Here is a 22,484-nt window from a genome sequence, read left to right as displayed (position 1 = left end):
GTACCGTTGTGCTTTTGGTCTTTCCAGTTCTAGTGTTGTTTTTTGCATAGGAAAAAAGTCATTTTACCTTCAATAGTTTCTACCGTGCTGGGGCGCACTTGCTTCCCTGCTACCAAATTCGCTCAACAGTAAATAACTACCAAGAGAAAGAGGAGGGAAGAGAAGGAAGAATAGTCAATGGACTTATTATTTCTATTGTGTGAAACTTTTTTTGCTAACTAGAAACACACTATGCTTCAGCTAACATTTATCTATTTTATACTATTATATTCACAGGAATTGTATTTAGCGGAATGCTTTGCCTTTGAGGTGGAGCTATAAATATTTCACTCGCTTAAAGAACGCTAGTGGAAAGACACAGTGGGAAACCACAGGAATCCAAACTTTTTGCAAAGCTCCAAATATAAAACTTTTTCTAAATGGACGTTTAAAGGTACAAATGAGATCGCCTTGATTTAATTGCTTGAACTGACAGGAATGTACAGTAAGGGGGTTTTCTTGGTTTTTATTTGAAGACAGTTGGGGACTTAGTGGCCCAATTTTAACAATGGTAATTCATTTACCCCTATTTTTTGCATTAGGAGGTTAACTAACCCGAGCATCTTGGGTCTGAGTTTATAACAAAATTGAAGTTTGCTCCCCATTTATGAAAAAACGGTAGCATACTGAGGGAGCTCAGAGATTGTGTTTTTTAATAATGTTGTTTGTCGATGTTTTTAAGCATTATTTAATGTTTTAAATCATGGTGTTGTTGTTGTTTTATATGTTGTAGCACGTATAAAGCCTTTGAATAAGACTACTAATCCTCAAGAAGACGTTGACCAATGGTTCTGTAAAATCTGGCCAATTGATGTCAAGTCGAAACTATACAAAAGGAAATCCAATGATGAGAGGACTACTACTAGTATAATCTTGGATACCTATAGTTGATACATAATGGTAGACTGTCAAAGTAGGAATATTACTATTGTAAAAGTTATTTAGAATGTCTCTATACAAGCTAGATTTGATTGTGAAGATGAATGGTAGAATGGTGTGTTAGTGATATACACATAAGAGAAATGTCTACACAAAAATGAGCTATTTGCACACAAAAAACTTTTGTTCACAAAAATATATGTTGATTGGAAATGAATTGTTGTCTTATAATTGTTTAAAAATGATGTATTTTATGAAATAGCAACAGAATAAAATGATATATTTTTAATAAGAACACATTCTCTGGTCCTCAGCATGCGCTTTCTGAAACACATTTAGTGAATTTTTCAGCACATAGGGCATCCTCTCTGGTTAGTATATATTGAACTCACCCCAGATGCCCATGCGGGGTCCCCACCTTTGTTTTTGGACTAAACACAGCACTAACAAATCTAGATCTAATGGACCCATGGAGAGCCTCTCATCTGGACTATAGGAGCTATTTCTATTATTCTTCGCCTCACAGCCTTTACACTAGAATAGATTACTTTATTGTGGGTCGGACCCAAATGGTGGAAATAGGTGCAGCCCAATACTTGGGTAGATCGATCTCTGTTCACTCCCCATTAACGATGGAATGGTTGATCAGTGGTCCCCGGCCCCCCATCCCAATGTGGCGTGTGCCTACTGATGCCTTAACGGATACACTTTTTGGGGATGAATTGAAAGCGAAATTAGTGGAGTTTTTGGAACACAATGTGGGTAGTGTGAAGGAGTGGGGCACTGTCTGGGAGACACTAAAGGTGGTTGTCAGGGGTGAGGTAATTATGGTGTGGGTGGTATCCGGAAGACTCTGAGGGCAGATCTGGAAAGGTTGGAAGAGGACATAAGGCAGCTGGAGAAACGGGTGACTGATCAACAGCCTTGTGAGGTACTTTTGGCAGAAACTAGGGAATGCTGTTGAGTAGTGTGAGAGAGGATATCAAAATTTGCATATTGAGGCTTACCCGAAAGGCGAGCTCCCGAAAAATATGAGGGAGACACTGGTGGTCCCGATCCCCAAGTCATGCTCAACCACTATAGAAAAAGTTTACAACAATACTAGCAGGGTGGCTTCGGAGAGTGATTGTGGGATTGGTACATGGAAATCTGAATGGTTTTATCACGGGCTGCAGCACTGCTTTAAATTTGAGATGCCTACAACACATTGTGGCACATACTACTGACTCCCAGGATCAATATGTGGTGGTGTCCTTGGACGCAATTAAAGCATTTGATTCACTATACTGGGAGTGGTTATTCGAGACATTGAAGGCATTTGGATTTGGTGAGCAATACATTAGCTGGATAAGGTTACTCTACGCGTCACCAGTGGCACGTGTCAAGACGGGCTGGCAGGTGTTTGTGGCTTGGGCCATACAGAGAGGCACAAGGCAGGGGTGCCCATTGTCACCCATGCTATACATACTAGCGCTCGAACCAATAGAAATCTATCTCTTCAAGGAGTTCCTGGAGGCGGGACGATGTTCTGCTCTATCTCGGAAATCCACAACGCAACCTGACGCTGGTATTGGAGGTGCTTGATAATTTTGGTAGGGTGTCAGATATATGCTTTCGTAGAGAGAAGTCCTGTCCTTTTCCACTCGCTGGTCTGCGGGGATTAGCGCACAATGAGTTGCCAGACATAGGGCTCCCTTGGCGCTTGGAATATTTTAGATACCCATTGGTACAGATTGCGCACACACCGGAAAACATGCACGGTTGTAACAGGGGGGGCATGGTGCAAGGACTGAGAAAGTCTATGGCATTCTGGTTGAAATTGCCGTTGTCACTGCTGGGCAGGGTTGCCATCACAAAAAGTATAATTTTGCCGAGGTTTCTGGAATTTTTTAAGAATGTACATCACTACATCAGGCCTCCCTTTTTTCGCTTGTTACAAAGCAATGCTCAAGCGCTTTCTTTGGGGTCCACTGAGACACAAGTTTGCGCTATTGACACTGTGTCTGCCTCACAGGGTGGGAGGGGTGCAGTTACCGGATCTGGAACGGTACTATCTAGTGGCACAGCTTAGTTTTGTGACTAAATGGCTCTCTGACAAACCCACCTCGGAAACACTGTTGTTGCAACAACTGGTGGCCCTGATACGTTTAAAGGAGATCCTATGGTTACCTCTGGGCTGTTTGCGCACTGTGCCTGCACTGGTAGCCCTGGGCCATAGGGTGTGGAACAGAACACAGACGCTCCTCAAATTAAACAACTCATACTCAGCCGAGGTCCCTATAGCGGTATATATCTGCAAGAACACAAAGGAACTTACAGTGGCGAGGCTCTGGAAGGGCTGGGGACTCTCGACTTGAGGAGACATGTACGCAGAGGGCATATTCAAGGAAATGGAGTCCCTACATGAACAGGCAGGGTTGCCCAGAGGCCAATTCTTATGCTACCTACGAGTGCGGGCAATGGCAAAATGCAAATCGTCGAATTTGACTGAGGTGCCGGAGGCAATGCCACTCTGAACTCTAATGTACACTTTAGAAAATGACTGGAAACCAGTATCTAGACTGTATAGCATTTTGATTGTCAGGCCAAGGCTAGGTGGGAAAGGGACCTAGGGATAAAATTTGGGGAAAGGGAATGGGACAACGTGCTGGGTTACCCTAGGGAGGTGTCCAGGAGCTCTCACTTTAGACTAATCTAACTAAATGTACTGTACCATACCTACATAACACCGAGTAGGGTGGCCAAGATCAACGATAAGGCACATTCGGCATGTCTGTGGTGTGGTGGTGTAGGTGCGGACGTAATACATATGTTCTGGAGCTGTAGAAAGGTGCAAAGTTTTTGGGCATGTATTGAGCAAGACTGCAGGAGTGCTGGGCTTATCAGGTATGATTGGACCCCGGGTCAGTGTTTGCTGGGCTCATACCCAAGAAACAGCAAATACAAGCATGCAGTGAAGTTCGTGGACATGGCCTGTATCCTAGCCAAAAGGTGCATCGCCATGGCATGGAAGTCTCCTGGTGGCCCACAGTACACACGTTGGCGCAAAGTTCTGGTCTGAAACTGAGACTGAAGTCTGAGACAGTGCGATGTGGGTGCAGGAATTGGCAGGTGCTGCATATGAGTCTTGGAATGCGCTGGTCTGGCACATGTTTCATCTCTCAGATAACAAACCCCCCCCCTGAGAGCAGAGATTAATTTCAGATTGGTGCTTAACTAAACAGGTTAAAATTGATGTACCTAAGCCGACGCCTGTCAGGTCGCTACCAAGCTAGACTTATTGGAGGTCAGGGCAGATGGAGATTGGCACTAGCAGACGTTACCCATGTACCCACTCAAAGCATGTGACAATGTTGTGTGAGCTTAAACACGTCGCAGGAGGAATCCTGTTGTTTTGTTAGTTTGTTTTTATTGTTGTTATATTGGTACTATTACACAGTTCGACCTTGACACAAAATGTAAATTGCTTTGATACAGTGATAATATTGACTGGAAACTTTGTAATGTTGTTGACAAAATGCCAATAAAAAGATGTTAAACTAAATATAATGTTGGATTTCTCCGCAGCCTTCGATACAGTCAAGCATAGGATTATTCTCGAGCACCTAATGATGCTCGGTAACGTTTCAGATCAAGCCTTGAAATGGTTTGCTTTGTTTCTTGATGATAGACACCAACAGGTGAAATCCGGAGGCTATATCTCAGATTCATTTGCAATGGGTTGTGGGGTGCCTCAGGGCTCATCACTCTCCCCATTCTTATTTCATCTGTATATGGAGCCGGTGCTGGATTTTCTGAAAAGTCATGGCTTAAATTATCATTCGTATGCAGATGATACTCAGATTTACATTAAAATGGACGATATTGAGGAGGCTAGTGTAAAATAAAATCACTGTCTGGTGGATATAAATGGATGGATGTCCAGAAATCAACTCCAACTGAATGCAGCAAAAACAGAGTTGATTTTGTTTGGACCGGAGAAGCAGGTTGTAGCCGTTAGGAAATCTTTTGTCCCCTGTATCGTTGGGGAAAAACTTCAATTCTCGACCAGATAAAGAACTTGGGCTGTTTGTGGCAGGAGAACCTGGGTAGTGAGGCCCAGGTGGGGGCAAAGGTTCAATCTTTATATTATTGATTACGGATGCTTCAACAAATCATACCATATATCCGTAAAGAAGTGCATGCAGTGGTGGTCGGAGTCATGACAAACGCCCAACTAGACTATTGTAATAGTTTGTTGTTGGGTGTTCCAGCTAAACAACTTCATAGGCTACAGAAGGCTCAAAATGTGTCAGTTAGACTGATTGGTAGTCTGAGGAGAGTAGATCATGTGTCTCCCCTACGGAGGACACTCCACTGGCTAACGGTCGAGGACCATATTAAATGTAAGGTTGCCTGTATGATCTTTAAGTGTTTAAAGGGATTGGCCCCAAACTATCTAAGTGACAAAATCTGTTTTTATAGGCCAGTGAGGACCTTAAGATCATGGGACCAGCTACTGCTAAGTAGCCCCCAGTCAGCTTTCATCACTAGAAGTGACAGAAGATTTGCAGTTTTTGGGTCTTAATTATGGAACAATTTACAGCAAAAGATCACAGAATGTCAGACACTTGACCAGTTCTGGAATGCCTTGAAGAACTTTCTGTTTACATAGCCTCTCATTAAATTGACTATCTCTAGGTACTTGGAAATGAATTAGGGACCAATGACTAGTATGTCCTGCTTCCCTCAACTGTATTTTCCATCTGCGCCTCAATATGGTTAATATAGTTAAGTCTGTTGTGGGCGCGTTACAAATACAAAAATCAAATAGAAAAAAAAAAAGAAAATCAATGCTGCGGCCTGGTCTTATCAGTGTTCAGTTTGAGAAGTAGTTCCGCACATTTTCTCTGAAAGACACTCAGTGAGGCCTTAAGACCTTGCAGAGAGGTCGAGAGGATGACAGCATTGTCAGAATAAAAAAGGACCAGATATTTTTCAGATCCCATCTTTGTGCAATCCTGGCACACCTTCATTAATGCATTGATGATCTCCTGTACGTAAATACTAAATAGCAGGTGTACCAATACGCACCCCTACCTCACTCCAATATTGTCGTCAAATGCAGATGTTTCCTCTCCTCCCGTTCCAAACTGGCTACGGCCTGGTTCTCAGGGTACAGAATCTCTATAATTCTGACTAGCTCTGGATGAGCTTGTCTTGACAGTAATATGTGCCAACAGATATTTCGAGACACGGCATCAAACGAAGGTCTAAGGTCCAGAAAGACTGCATACAATATAATTTTCTTTAGCGTAGTATATTTCTGGACCAGCAATGAAAGCATAAAGCAATGGTCAACTGTCCCCCTATTCTACCAGAACCCGGCTTGGAGGTCACTAATTATGTTATTTAAATCTGCCCACTCTTGCAAGCGATTCAGGATCACCTTGTCGAAGATTTTGCCAGCACTGCCCTGCAATGAGTTTGGGCGGTAATTAGCTAGAGAGTCCGAACTTCCTTTCTTATATATAGGTAGAATTATTGCTTTTCGCCACAAAACTGGCCTTCTCCTGCAAAGTGCAACAGTGTTGCAAATTCCACACAAAACGGGGGCCCAGGTATCCTCCTCTTCCTTATATAGATCAATTGGGACAAGGTCTGGCCCTGCTGCCTTCCCACCCATTTTGTGACTTAAGAGCCATTCCCACCTCTTTTATAGTGAATACTAAATTCCTGCTGCCCAGTGCTAGCATCACCCTCATGGTTCTCCCACCTGCAGTGTATTCCTCAAAACAGCCATATAACTTGGAGAAATGGTTTTGCCAAGAATCACTTGGGACACAGCATTAAAGTAGAGTCCCTGTCTTCAATGACTTTTTAGAGGATTAGCCAGCGATTTTCAGCATAAACTCTTTTTTTAATGCAAGGAACTTTTTATACCCAGCTCTGACTAGTTTAAGGTTAATTGTATCCACCTTGGGCCCCTCGCCAACACAGGCCTCTATTCTCTGTTTCGCTACTCTACAGTCTTCATCATACCAACTATTTTGTGATGTTGCCCTTTTGTTTATGATACCCATTTTAGTAGAAATATAAGGAATCCAATTCTGGTTCAGGCATACAAATTCTTGGGGCGAAGCTCTCCTCTCCGCATATGATATCCAAACGTTCCCTTATTGATTCACATATGGCTGGTTTTACCTTATTATCAGTAATGCTGGCCCACTTCAGTGCCTTATGGGCATTGATGGTTGTCAAAATTGTGTGAGGATGCAATTCTAGCATAGTCTTTACTCCTGTAGCCCATGTCCCTGGGATTCTTAGTCTCAAGGAGCGGTGGTCACTTTCCGGCCTCTCCAGGACCCCAAACCTTCTGACCCTGGCCCAGTTTTTACCAGAAATTACTATGTAATATTCTCTGTTGGATTTATCATTTTTACTGTTAAGTGTATATTTGTCCCCTTGACGGCCATTACATGCCCTTAAAGTAAGGTTGGCAAATATTCATGCTGAGTCGATAGCTAATTGATGTACCTTTTTTGGGTATGAGGCTGACAGAGTAGGAATGTCCCAAGCTAGGTCTTGATCTGCCCACAGCCCTTCCAGGTCCTTAATTGGCTCGAACTGGGGATTTATGTCACCCGCAACAGTTGTGTAATGTGTATGGGAATTTTGGTTATCCCCAAGGGTGGACAATTCCTGCAGATTCTCTAGTGTCGCCATCCCCTATGGGCCAGAAGGCCTGTTGTAAATGTTAAACAGTTAAACAGTTAAACAGTTAAACTGCTTCTCCATTACTCATTCGGATAAATAGGTGCTGTAAATCAGGTGAATGGGTCTGACACTCTTTCACTTCCCAGCCTAAGTTGAGTGCTATCCAGACCAAAAGCCCCCCACTTGGTCTGCCCTTGGGCCCTTTAACAGCTGGGATTGTGAGCGTGTGATACCCCTGCTACTGGACTATATCTATAGCCCATGTTTCCTGGAGGGCGACCACCTGATTGCTTCTCATAAATACATTCCATTTGGGGTTGTCAATAACTCTGCCCACCCTGCTACGTTCTATGATACAAGGCTATACCTCTGAGGCATAGCTGAGCTACTTAGGACGCTAGTCAGTCAATCCACCACTTTTGGATCACTTTCAGGCTTGTCCTGTGCTCACCCTGATCTTCTGATATTGATATCTCAGGGGACCGCCTTCTTACTCCCATGGTACGCATGGCATTACCAACTACTGGTAGTACAGAATGATTCTGAAGCTCCAATAATGAGCCGTGATGTTGCCATGAGTCTAATTTTCAGGTTCGGTGCGGGATATGTCCTTAGGTCAATGCCCAGCAGCCTTGCAACCCATCCAACAAACCCCAGGGTTTCAGAAACACCTGAATATAATCCAACCTAGGGTTGGGGGACGAGACTCAAATACGCCTGACAATATCTTCCCTGATAATCGAATGGCATCCCTTAGAATATCTGAGTCAATGTGCACATTTATTGACTAATGAGCCGAGTTACCCTGAAGACAGGGTGCATTAGCCATTATCACAGAGGAGCAAGTCCGCTCACAATCACCCATGCAAGATATGCTCTTTTAATGCCGAAAACCAGTTCACCATGCTCATAGGATTTCAATGGGATGAGATTCGGGCCTGGAAATGGTGCAGGGAATCTAATTAATGGGCCCCGGCTGGTATACCAGTCTTCTGGGTGGATCTCGTAGTAAATATCCTCTCTCCCCTGCTTCCTACAAGAGGGAGTGTCAGGGCTTGGTCTTTTGGTAAGTTCCGGTTTCCCCTTATAGTTGTAATTATCTTTCAAATGCCCTGTGAATTCTTTTGTGGTTGAACATGGGCTTGAAAGGAGACTGATCTACATTATACTTGTCCCAGTGTGAAAAACTATCTTGGCTTGCTGGAAATCGAAAGACAAATCGAAAGCACTGGTGTGGGAGTCCTGCCTATCACAGATGTGTCATCATGAGAGACGTTCTTACGGAAAGAGGGTTGACATGCACAGATCAGAAATACTTTTGTATGTATAATTGTGGAAGTCGGTTGCGGCCCGCCCGACCCCAGACGTTTCAGCGTCACATGACACCACCCTCGTTTATGTGAATCATGGTGCCTACATGATTTTCATGGGCTAAAGTTTTCCCTCAATCAATGAACCAAAACGTATAATGACTAGAAGTGCCCAATGATACATGGGATCGGATCCATGAGGCCCCACCACTGTTTCACTCCAGGAAAATTGGTTTTCTAATCTTTATCGTATTTTGTTTTTGTATCTTTTCCTCTTCTGTTTTCTTTCATCTTGCTGCCTTCATGCAATTTATTTCAGAATGTCATTGGCTGTACCTATCATCATCGCTATTGTACACAATGTTTTTGATCCGCCTTGCGGTTTCTATGATGGGGAGAGCAGGCAATGATGTTTTCGATACCTGTTGTTTTGTTTAAACTCAAATAAAAAGAAGAAGAAAAACCAGTGAAATTAAAGTGGCAATGCACTGCGAGGCTCCAAATATTGCCATGAATTTATATTTTTGTTTCATTTTAGCTTTAGGCCAACTGGTATGGGTGTTTTGGGGGAGGAATAAGACCAGAACATGTTGCACAATGTCAGTTCTCTGTATCTGGCAACATACCAGTCCAGACGCACAGCAGTTGTCTGGCATGGCTGCTATCGATTGCTTGTATCACAAATTACCTGACAGAAAAAAATTTGTTTTATATATTTACTGATTAAACAAAAACAGTAGAGTGTGCCTTTGGAAGAACTGAAAACACTGATGTGCACTATGTCGGTCTAAGTAAATGGGATCTCACTGAACATACCTTCAGACACAGCTAATACTATATCACACTATCTACTCATCAGCGTAAGGCGAGTGAGTCTGTACTTGACGGGCAATAGTTACCATTTTTATGAGGGTAAGTACAACTTCAGAACATGGTTGAAACAGTCACAGGTTTAGAGTAAAAAAAAAGCATCAGCGACGGTTCGAATGATTTTGAAGAGTAATATACAAAGGAAAATGACGAAAATTAAAGCACTGTCAAAGGCTTCTTTGTAGAAAAGCATCTATTAACTAAAAAGAGTGAGCTCTGTCTTGGGACGATTCAACCAGCCAAGGATATGGTGTGCGGGATGGGAGGCATTTACGATAACCTCAACATGCAGCACCTCCAGAATCTCCTATGAAGGGTCCTTACATCTCCAGCAGCACCTATAATAGGCTCCCAGCTTGTGCATCTGCCCCTTCACAAATGGAATCCCTATGCTTGCAGCATTCAGGGCTGAGTGTGATTTTGCCATTACATCCTAAGGATAAGTGGTTTTCCACATCTCCAGGATGGACAGAGTGCATGTCTCAGCACTCAGCACAACCGCTTTGCTGTTGGTGCCTAAAAAGCTGTACACATTTCACGAGTGATTGCTTTTCATCACATCAGACAACGTTTAGAGTTTTTATTATGTATTGAGGGTCAGGTCAGATTCTGAACTCCTAATGTAATTGTGATATTTTAATATGAGTTAATATGGATTAATCCTGCTATATGTTTACTGAATTTCTTAACTCGTATAGTTACTAGGTGTTTTGTGAAATTTACATTAGGGGATATAGTCTGCTAAGGAAGGGGCCTGCACCTTTGGCTCTCCAGATGTTTTGGACTGCAACTCCCATCAGCCCTAGCCATGATAGTCAATGGTGGGGTATCCTGGAAGTCCAAAACATCTGGAGAGACACAGTATGCAGGCCTCTTTTAAGGGATGACTATGGATTTAACCTGAGATTTTGGTTAGTCTTCCCTTTCAAAAATGTGGGGGGTTGTGGTATGTATCCCTGTGTTGTGACTTGGTCAGTGTGCGATGCATGGCCATTTTTTTTTATTATTAAGTTTATTGAATTTTATAGAAAATATCCAAGCAACAAACTTATCAGCATTGTAGTCGTAGAACTCATTGCATAGAATCCACACCCCATAACCACCCCCAACCTTCACAGAATCTAAAAAGCAAAACAGACCAACTTATTATCACATGTCATCCAAAAACCCACCCCACATATCATCAAACAATTTCAAATTTTTGTTCCTGCGAAGGATACCTTCTCAATTCTGGCCACTTGCCTCAAGTCCTCCACCCATTGTGAACAGGTCGGCCTCTCATCACATTTCCATTTTCTCAACAAAAAAAATTTTGCAGAATTTGCAGCCCTAAAAAACCAGCATTTCTGTGGATAAGTGAGATCTTTCACTTTATCATCCTCACCCAAGATGATAGTGTTATAATCAAAATCCTCTTGCAGTAATAGAACCTCATTAATCTTCTCAGTGACACTCCTCCTAAACGTCCTCAGTTCATAACAGTCCCAGATCAAGTGTTCAAAGGAGCCGACATCATGCTTACACCTCCAACAGGCCTCTGAGTCAATCATCCCTCTCGCATAAAGTCTCTGGGGAGTCCAAAACACTCTATTAAGAATTTTGATTTGGCGGCATTGTTCTCCAAGATTAATGGATGTCAGAGTTACGTTTTTACAAAGAAACCTCCACCTCTCCACAGTCATATCAGAGCCAAGGACCTCAGACCACTTAGTTAACAACCCCTCTGCTGGCGTGTACTGTTGGCTCAGATTTCTATATACTTTGGACGCCATACCACCTAATGTCTTATATTCAGGTAGCCATAACTGCCAACCACCACCATCAACAGTTCTCTGATTCCGCAGCAATCCTCTCAATTTTCTGTATTCACCCATTGTACAGTCTCTGAGATCTTTAATTTGTGCAAGTCTTCTATAGCTGATCCATTTTCCGTCTTCCATCAGATCACTCAACCATAGTACACCATTCAGGAGCCAGTTCAACCACAATAGCGGCCTCCCATTCAGCAAAATACCTGGATTCAACCAGATAGGGATGTAATCATTATCACATACCTTGCGCTTATTTTTCTTCCATAGTTCCCTCCAACAAGTTCTCAGGGATCTTGTCGGCGGAAATGAGCGATAACCAGATCCATCCACCGTGGACAGTATGGCCCTAGGCGGCAACGGAGAAGAATTACTTGATTCCGCCAGCGTCCAAACATCCTCTGAATCTTCAATAAAAGGCCAAATGATAATTCTCAAAGTCAGGAACCCCCAAACCTCCACAGTCTTGGGGCAGCTGCAATTTCCACAAGCTGAGGCGTGGCTGTTTGTTCTCCCAGAGAAAAGACTGGATTAAACTCTCAATTTTCCTCCAATTGCCCTTCTTCACGTCCAGGGGAAGCACACTGAGCACATAGTTGATTTGCGGTGTTGATGTCATTTTGATGGCATTCACTCTCCCCCAGAGACTCAATTTAAGTGCACTCCATCTCTTCAGGTCCAGCTCCAAAGATTGAATCACATGTGTAATATTGACATCCATTATTTTCGAGACATCATTCGTTAGCCAAATCCCAAGGTATCTCATCTTATTCGGACACCACTTAAAGGGAAAGCCCTGCATCTTCAAAACAGTGCAAGTGGTTGATGCCGGCAGCACTTCCGACTTGGTCCAATTGATCTTGTATCCAGAAACCTTGTTGAACACATCAATCAACTCCATCAGCACAGGAATGGAGCTCTCCATATTCTGAACCACCACCAGCATGTCATCCGCATACAACCAAACTTTCTGGGAGGCTGCACCAAAGCGTACGCCCTCAATTCTATCCTCTTCTCTTATCCTCACAGCCAGCAATTCCATGGCGATCACAAACAGAATCGGCGACAGTGGACAGCCTTGCCTCGTGCTTCTCCCAAGTTCAAAAATGCCCGTGTCCATGCCATTAGTCCGAACACAAGCAGTCGGCCGGGAATACAGCAGTCTTATCCATCCGATCATGGTATCTCCAAAACCAAAGCCTTTCAATGTACTTAAAAGATATGTCCATTCAATACGGTCGAAAGCTTTCTCAGCATCCAAGAACAACGTCCCCACATCATTATGGTGTTCTTTGCTTTCATACAGTGTCAGCAACAATCTTCTCACATTTTCTGAAACATGTCTGCCTTTTACAAATCCAGATTGGCTCACATCTATGATATCCATCAGCGCATTCTCAATCCTCAAAGCTAACGCCTTGGCAAAAATCTTGTTGTCCGTGTTCAATAAACTGATCGGCCTATAGCTGCCAGTTTTCACTGGAGATCGTCCCTCCTTCAGAAAAACATAGATTGAAGCATGTCTTGTTGAACTTGGAAGGCACCCATTCCTCAAAGAGGCGCGCAGCATCTCTAGCATCAAAGCAAACACCTCTTCTGGGAAAATTTTAAAAAGTTTAGCTGGTAGCCCATCCGGACCGGGACACTTCCCAGAATTCAGCGCATAAGCAGCCAACCTGAGATCCTCCACGTTCAAATCTCTTTCCATGCACTCCAAGGATTCCAAACTCACTTTCTTCAGATGGCAGTCATCAATGAATTGACCAATTGTACGCTCAGATAAGTTGATCTCTGAAGAGTACAGGGTTTTATAATACGACAGAAATGCCGCATTAATCTCCACAGGATCAAAAGTCACCAACCCATCCTGTCTTTCCACTGCATTGACAGATCTGCCACTGTCCATAACCCTCAACCGATGTGCCAGAAGTCGATCACATTTTTCACCTTTTTCATAGTAGTTGCTTTTGGTTCTAAAAAGCAACCACTCAGCCTTCGAAGAATACAAATCTTCCAATTGTCTCCTTTTCTGCTTCAATATTTTTATAGTCTCATCTGAAAAGTTTTGCATATTATTTTTCTCAAGATCCTGAATGTCCACAGTAAGCTTTTTCACTTCTGCATCTCTCATGTTTTTCTTTTTGCTGGACAAACCAATCAACAATCCTCGCATATATGATTTGAAGGCTTCCCACACAAACTCCACCCTGACTTCACCAGTCCAATTCACAGATATAAAGAATCTCGCCTCTTGAACAATTTTGTCCACAATTTCATCGTCGTCCAAGAGGGAGACATTCATCCGTAAGGTGTTAGACCTAGGAACCGGGAAGGTCAATCGCAAGTCTATTGAGATTGGAGCATGGTCCGAAACAAGTAGTGATCCGATGTCACCACTTTGGAATGATTGTGTACAGAGGCCAGAGGTCATAAGGAGGTCAATTCTCGAGTAAGCATTATGCCTTGCAGAGAAGAAAGTATATTGTCTCATAGAAGGGTTTTGCAATCTCCAAACATCTGTGAGGTTCCATTAATCAATTAGTCTCTTTAATGCTGTTCTTTTCAGAGCGTTGGCATTGTCCACACCCCCACACTTTTATCAAGTCCAGGTTCTAAAACCACATTGAAGTCCCCTCCCAAAATCACATTAATCGCATTTACATTCTGCAACATTTGCGTTAAAGCTACAAAAAAACTACCATCACCCCCGTTCGGAGCACATAAATTGCAGAAACAATACTGAGCATCCTGAACATATGCAGTGACACACACTATCCTTCCATGCCCATCCTTCACACACTTCGCCCCAGTGATCTGGAGATTCTTCCTAAAAAGAATACACACACCCCTAGAACCAGTAGTGAACGATGAACCATAAACATCACCAACCCACTCCTTTTTCCACTTATCTATATCCGCATCTAACAAATGAGTCTCCTGAAGCATCGCAACATCCACCCCATCTCCCCTAGTTTACTCAAAATCTCCTTCCTCTTGACAGCACAATGTGCACCATTCACATTCCAAGATACCACTCTGAAATTCCTCTGATAAGTGTAAGACATTGCTAGATCCTGTTTCCCAATCCTTGCAATGAATTCACAAGATACAATACTACCTAAACCTATAGTCAAGTAAAGAAATAAAATAAAAAATAAAAAAAACACACTCCTGGGCTTGAACCACCCAACCATCCAGAACATCCCTTCCAGCTACACGCCGAAAGGGACTACCCCCCCTCCCTTAGGTCAGCCTATAGAAAGCCCATAAAGGGTGCCACAGACCACATTGGTCAAATTCAAATGAAGTTGAAAATACAATTTGGTCTAAACGAATTCCCACAACTCTCCAGCAAATGAAAGCACAAATAAAAGCATTCCTGAATAGATGCAACATCCCCTACTCAAAAGCGCTAAATACCACACCATGTGTCAATCACATGCCTAGACAAAACCTGAATTCTCTTATTATAACCATCAACAAATCACACTAATCCACCTACCGTCACAACCATCAGTTTAAACATCACAAATCCCAACTACCGCGGGCATGCTGAGCAATTGAGTGTGAATCATCACTAGAAAGTGTGAGCAAGTGTACAGAGAGTTGCAAAATACCTGTGTCCCTGCACCCTACCAAATTAGATTAGAAGCCAGATACAGCATTGAACTTTTCCATGGCATTCACACACCAATCCACGACTTTCCCGGTGGCCTTACCACTCACCTTGCCAAGCATAAAAATCAGAATCTCCGGCATGGCCATTTAAATATAGATTTCAAGCTTGTTTGTATCATGTGACCTGCATTGTCACAGATTTGATCAAAAGGACTATCAGTCCAGTTGTAGTTCACTCTTTACAAAGCCCTGTATTGAACGAAACACATTGGCTGTTTGCCCTCTGTGGATTCTGGAATACAATATACTTTTTAATTCATTTATGCCCCTGGTTGCCCGCTGCATTCTTTTATTTGTTTGCAATGTTCTAAGAATCTTGGGATTTGTTAATACGATTTATGGGAATAGAAAGAATAGAGCATTGATGTTAATCTCTCTCTAGAGCTAAAACATTTCTTGCTGAATAGTTATTTGTTTTCCCTTTGATATGAATTTTTATTGATAATTTACTCAAAGGATGTACTTCCTGTGAATTGTTGAAACAACATCAAATATAACACATGCATCCTGATGTAGCTATAGACTTAGAGTTCCAGTGACATCTACAAACCTTCATTTTCAAGGGACGAGATACCATTGATGGCATTTTAGAGCTGTTAAAGATGGTTACTGCATATGACGATTACTGCATATGATGGTTTTTCTTCATTCATTTCATAGGATATCATTTTAACGCTGAAGGAAAAGCTCTCCATCAACATGATAGAGCACTTTGCCTTGGCTTTGGAAGAACAGTACAACATCGCCAAGCTATACCTTCTGCATGAAGATGAGCTCATAGAGCAGGTAAGCATGTCCAAAAAGACTTCAATTGCACTTTGGTCAATTGTGCCAAGAATTTATGGGGTTTGCACTGGTATCAATTAAGAAAATGGTCAACAATACCATTACAAATTATATTGTTTGTGATCAAACGGAAAATGATCTAATATAGCACCACTTCACCGTTTGTGTACCTCTTGTCACATGAACATATGCAAGCCGAGTGCTGTTGCCTGCTGTACTGACTTTCCCATGGGCCTGAAGTGGGAAGTTTACTGTTCCCCTACAGACCTCCTTCCTGGTTGCTCCGGTGTGTACAAAGACTCTGGTGGCGCGGAGCGCTGGAGAGTGTAAGTCGAGTGCTGTTGCTTGCTGTTGACCACTGGTGAGAGCGGGTGCCATTGCAGATGCTGGAGGGAAAGCGATAGGAGTGACCAGCATTTTCTTTCCCCGGTAAAGACTTCAAATTTAACTTGTCCTCATCTTCATGTATGCAGTAAGGAGTATGATCGTGGTTGGGCTGCCCGAGCATGATGCCACACTCATGGAGTCGGCCAGTGCTTCACCATTACATATGTCATCGCCGGAGCCCTCCAGCCCTAATCCTCCTGCTCTACTGGGTCTGCATGCAAAGAGCAAACAATCTGCACTAATTAAGACAAAAACTCTTGAGCACGCTGCTCCACCTGTCTTGGCACTTTACCATACTTGCCAACCCTACTGATTTAGGCAGTAGGCTACTGCTTTTTAAGCAGTCCTACCGCCTACAGATTTGGGTGACAGATCGTACTGCTTTTTACAGGGGCTGGTAATGTATGTGACTCTAAGGCAGGCTGCATGAGACCGGCCCAGTACAAAGCATGCAACACATTAGTTAGTCTATCTGGGCAGTGGGTGGGTAAGTGATTACTTTGAGTGATGGGCTCAGACCAATCCATTGACCTGACAGCTACATGACTCTGCCCTGCACTCTGGCCGGGACAGCCAGGCCTTAGGTGAACCACCAGTGAAGGCAAGTGTGAGAGCGTACCACCATCACACAGCATCTGCCTATCAGATTGAGGAGGATATCAGTCTCCATGTTGTTCAGTTATTCATCTTGCACTGCAGAAATACATGTGTATTGCCCAGGCTGCTACTACAGAGCAGTGGCAAACTTTGCCTACTAGCTCTGTGTGATTACCTTCTGTGAAGTTAGGTAATTAAATTTGGCGTTAACTTACCATACGAAATTATACATTTTAAACACTTGAATATCCTTCCATGTTGTGCTGTTTGATGTGTTGTGTTTTTTAGAATCCTCCAGTGGCGCCAACAATGTAAGTTTTGTATTTTCCTGTGATGTAATTGTTATGCGAAGTATTATTTTTGAAACTTGAAAACTCCTAAATCTTTTTGGTCACAGAATGTTGGCAAGTATGCTTTAATATGTCTGCTAATGAAGTCATTGCAGATCACCATTGCAGGCCGTGTTGGTTGAGCCTTAAAATTTCCCGGATGTGGGCCTAAGGGCGGTAATGGATGCTTTGGCCAGGGAACAGACGGCCAATGACTGGCATGAAGACACGCCCCCTCTATTCAGAGACTCCTCTTCAGATGAAAGTGACAGCTTGTATCCTGCTTTGCCACGGCATAGCTTTAGCCCGGGCTTTGCATCATTGTGGTTCCATTTTAATGCTAATGACATGGATCAATCTGCCTTCCAAGCACTTAATGGAGGGTTAGCCTCGTTTGTGGATCTTTACGAAAATCTGTTTTCAGAAGTAAAAATGAATTCTCTGGGGTTAGAGTGCATCAAAAACAAATTAGAGCACCTCGAAAGCTATGGAGACTTACGTTCATTAGTTGAGGTTCCCTGGTGTCTGCACATGGAAAAAAGGGCTGGTGGGTCTCAGGGTTTTGGTAGGAAATCACTGCCTTGGTCTCAGTTGTCAAACCAACCCTTGAGGATGCACCCGCCCTGTTGCAAGCCACTCCCAAACCAAGGGCGGGAGAGTTTCTTGTTTCCGAGGTTGAACTATACGCCCCGCTAGGGGCATCCGCGGACACAATTGAAGTGAGGTCCTCGTCACCTAGAGCTTTCGACTCCCCGCCCCTAACCTCCTGTGCTGGCTTTTGCTTTTGCGGCACTAATGAAGGAAAAGCCAGCCAGCTGTAGTAAACAAAAGCTACCGCTGGGTGGCTTTCCCTTCATTAGTGCTGTACGCGGAGGACGGGGACCGGAGACCAGAGCAGGAAAGCTGCAGCTGAATCTCGCTAAGTGCTATTTATTTTTTTTTAAAAAATAAGCACTAGCTGCGTTTTTTTCTAAGTTTTCCAGGCTGGAGGAGCCCGGAAAACTTAGAAATAAAACCGCAGCTTTAAAAACGTATTTATGTTTGCGGTCGCTTTTGAAGCGACCGCAAACATAAATACAACGTTATTGTGTTGGAAAACGCTGCGGTTTTTCTTTCCAAGTTTCTCAGGCTCCTCCGGCTCGGAGGAGCCTGAGAAACTCGGAAAGAAAAACCGCAGCGTTTTCCAACACAACCGCGTTGTGTTTCTGCCTGCTGTGGCTATCACTTTGGGTCTCCGGTGCTCCCAGTGGAGCACCGGAGACCCAAAGTGAAAGCCACAGCAGGCAGAAAGTGAAAGCCACAGCAGGCAGAAACACAACGCGGTTGTGTTTACATGCCGCGGTGTTTCTCCCTTCAGCTGATTTCCCATTTGGAGCTCTCGGGCTCCCCACGGGGAGCCCGAGAGCCCCAAATGGGAAAGCAGATTCAGGCAGAAACAACACGGTTGTTTTTCGCAATGCTGCGTTGTTTCTGCCTAAATCTGCTTTCCCATTTGGGGCTATCGGGCTCCCGAGAGCCCCAAATGGGAAAGCAGATTCAGGCAGAAACACAATGCGGTTGTGTTGGAAAACGCTGCGGTTTTTCTTTCCGAGTTTCTCAGGCTCCTCCGAGCCGGAGGAGCCTGAGAAACTTGGAAAGAAAAACCGCAGCATTTTCCAACACAATAACGTTGTATTTATGTTTGCGGTCGCTTCAAAAGCGACCGCAAACATAAATACAACGTTTTTAAAGCTGCGGTTTTATTTCTAAGTTTTCCGGGCTCCTCCAGCCCGGAAAACTTAGAAAAAAAAACGTAGCTAGTGCTTATTTTCAAAAAAAAATAAATAGCACTTACACAGATTCAGCTGCAGCTTTCCTGCCCTGGTCTCCGGTCCCCGTCCTCCGCGTACAGCACTAATGAAGGGAAAGCCACCCAGCGGTAGCTTTTGTTTACTACAGCTGGCTGGCTTTTCCTTCATTAGTGCCGCAAAAGCAAAAGCCAGCACAGGAGGACATCCATTTCACAAAATGGATGCGCCCATGTGCTTGCTTTTGCAAATTTTGAGCTTGAATAGCTCAAAATTTTACATAGGAAGTTTTAAAAAAGAGAATGCTAGTATTTTTTTATGTTGCCTATCTATTTTTTAAATAAAATTTTTTACTAGACCATGCCTTTAAATGTCATACCCTTTATCCTGGCTTGAGGGGATGAATATGGCACAAAGTTCTGAAATCATTTGGATATGCAGGACAACTTAAGGGAGGCTAAAAGCCTGCCTGCGATACACCAGATAAGCACCCTAGGGCTAAGGGTCTAAAACAGATCTATGACATATTCCTTGGCAGAGATCGCCCTACTCCGCCATCGCCAGCTTGTACTAATGCCATTGGACAGCAAATGGACATTGTTGTGGGAGCCTCGAGCTCCTGGGACAGGGCATTGCCAACAACCAGAAGTTACCCTGGGGTATACAGTGTCCATCGAGCTGCGCAAGGTGTGACTAACTCCATTGGACAGAAGATGGACATTGTTGTGAGAGCCTCGAGCTCCTGGGGATAGGGCATTACAAACAACTGGAAGTAACCCTGGGGTATACAGTGTCCTTCGAGGTGCGCAAGGTGAAACTTCTTCTACAGCACCCTATACAGGCCCCAATTGTCCTTTTGCGAATATCTCGAATCAGCCACTGTGGCCAACAAACCCTCATGCACCTGTCGTTCATTACCATTGCCCTTGACAAGATCCACTATGACTAGTGACATCCGCACAAATCGTGCTGCTCTGCCAAAGAAAGCCGCTTGCCCTGTTGCGTCTGCTAACAGGATGCATCAATTATTAATTATTGATGGAATGTATTTTCTCTGAGGGCAGACAAATGCTGAATAGATCTAATGTCATGCCCTCTTGTCCAAGATCCCAAACCTAAGAGTTATTGTGTCCAAGGACATCAGTCGGGTGGATTTTGTGGAATCATCGAGAACAGATCGGGTCATTTGGGACATCAGTTCAAGGATTGTGTTCGATGTTTTGATAAATGAGGCTTCATCTTTGCGGCAATTCGGATTTGACATTCAACCTTTTAAACCTGAAGTTAACCTCATCTGCAAAATACAGCTGCTAATTGGTCTTCTGAGTTATGCATACTGATTGATACTACAGTACATGCAAAGGGGGATGTAATGGTTTTGCAAAAGCACTTGGTACATATGCGTAGTAATGATTGGTCTTGGCTGGCCGGTGCACTTAATTTAGGTGTTCTGTAGGAGGAATCTGCTTCAGGAAATCTTTAGCTGTTGTGATTTGCTAAAAGTTGACTCTTGAAACACCAGAGGTCATGCAGTTTTATTTTCTGATGCAGGAATAGTTAAAAACACGTTTGGATTTTCTTATGCTTCAGGAGACATAGCTCTTAAAAATGCTCTTGCTGGACAGCTACAAAATTAATGTTTAGGGTGCAGGTAAACAGGCCAACGGTAGACCTTATGGCGGCTCACTGACTGTTTTGAAATCGTGTATTATTACTCATTGGATGGCAGAATATAATATTCAGACTGGAGCGATCGCAACTGAGGAGAGTGATGATTTTTTAAATCTACCCCCTCAAACGAATCAACCATGAAAAGTACTGGGTGGGGGGGTTAAATGATAATTGTGTTTTAGGTTTCTTGGACTCCAGATGCTGAATGGCAATTTCCCGGGGGATACATGTATGTATGATACATTGAAGAGTGGCAATAGGGGAACAATTCTGGATTGTATGCACTCTGATTTATGCTTTGTGCAAATGTTTTCAGGTAGTACAGACATCTGCTAGGGATCATAATATTCTTGTGGTTCTAAACTCTTTGGGCAGAATGCTCTCTGTTGCTATTGAACCTACTCAAGTTATGGTAAATTCTTCACACAAACTATCTGATTCAGCCTGCATAAACAGTTTGCTCATCCCTAACTTTGAGTCAGAGATCTTATTGGATTATGGTCTCTGTGTATGATCTGTTTCTTACTGTTTGATGCCTTATGGTCCTTCTGTCTATATGTATATAATGTCTCTGCAAGTAACTGTTTCTTGTTCTTTCTGTATTAGTTGATACTGTAACATCTGTTCTTCAAGTTTATGCGCCCTGATGCCTGTGGGCCTGGTGCGCTTTACAAATAAAATAAATACAAATACAAATAAATTGAGATTGCAGAGGAAAGAGATAACAATTTTAGACATTTTAAGATCTAAAGACACCTCTAACTTCTGGACCCTTATACATGCGGTGGGTAGTCCGCAGGTTGCTCCTCTGCAGATTAACCCCATTTCTGAAATAACTTGGGTAAATTATTTTGCTTCTATTTATTCCAGAGATGATGACTATCCTGTCTTTAGAGGAAGGTTGATTAACCGGATGGATTTTCATCTCAAAGTTGATCAGGATATGGTGATGGTTTGTATTCAAAAAGCAAGTTGATCTAGGGCCTGTGGTCCAATTATATTATCCAATGCATTGTTAAGTCAGATATAGTGACATGGGCATGCTTATTACAGATCCTCTTCAATAATGTAATAAAAACTGGAATATACCAGGTATCTTGAACAACTTCTTTCGTTGTGCTGATATTTAAAATAGGCCAAAGGGATGACCCAAAGAATTATCGTCCCATCAAGGTGATGAATGCCGATTCTAAGATCTTCGCGGCCTTTATCCTAATTCACCTCCAAGCCTGTGCTTTGAGTGCTCGGCCACTAAAACAATTTCAAACAGGTTTCTGTAAAAAACAAGGTACAGTGTTGAATGGGTATCTAGTGAAGCGTCTACAGGATTTATCTTGGGCAAAGAAGTATGAACAGATCTACATGGCCTCAATAGACCTTTCGTCGGCTTTCACATGGTTAGCCACGCTCTTCTTTGGTCCAAACTCCACTCTTGGGTCTGCACAATAATTCAAACATTGAGGTAAGCTTAAATTCTGATGGCAGTATGTCCCGCAAAATACCTATGTCTGTTGGACTGAGACAGAGTTGCATACTTGCACCCAGTTTTTTTAACATTTACGTTTCAATATCTTGCACTCCTGGCCCACCGCATAGCTGCTCTCTCTCTGCCCCAACTTTCAGTGCTACGCGGACGACACTCAGCTC

General features: G+C 43.2%; 1 protein-coding gene across 2 annotated transcripts in view; it reads left to right on the top strand.

Moving 5' to 3' along the window:
* The window catches only part of FRMPD1 (FERM and PDZ domain containing 1), a 1,388,071-nt gene that overhangs the window by 808,882 nt on the left and 556,705 nt on the right, over positions 1-22,484 (top strand). For both annotated transcript variants that reach the window (XM_069630382.1, XM_069630381.1), the window contains one exon: positions 15,941-16,066. In XM_069630382.1, coding sequence (XP_069486483.1) covers positions 15,941-16,066 — 126 coding nt within the window. The remainder of the gene's footprint in view (positions 1-15,940; positions 16,067-22,484) is intronic.

The sequence above is a fragment of the Ambystoma mexicanum genome, chromosome 6q (assembly GCF_040938575.1).
Source record: "Ambystoma mexicanum isolate Mex_15411 chromosome 6q, UKY_AmexF1_1, whole genome shotgun sequence".
Taxonomy (NCBI): domain Eukaryota; kingdom Metazoa; phylum Chordata; class Amphibia; order Caudata; family Ambystomatidae; genus Ambystoma; species Ambystoma mexicanum.
This window is presented reverse-complemented; position numbering and strand designations above follow the sequence as displayed.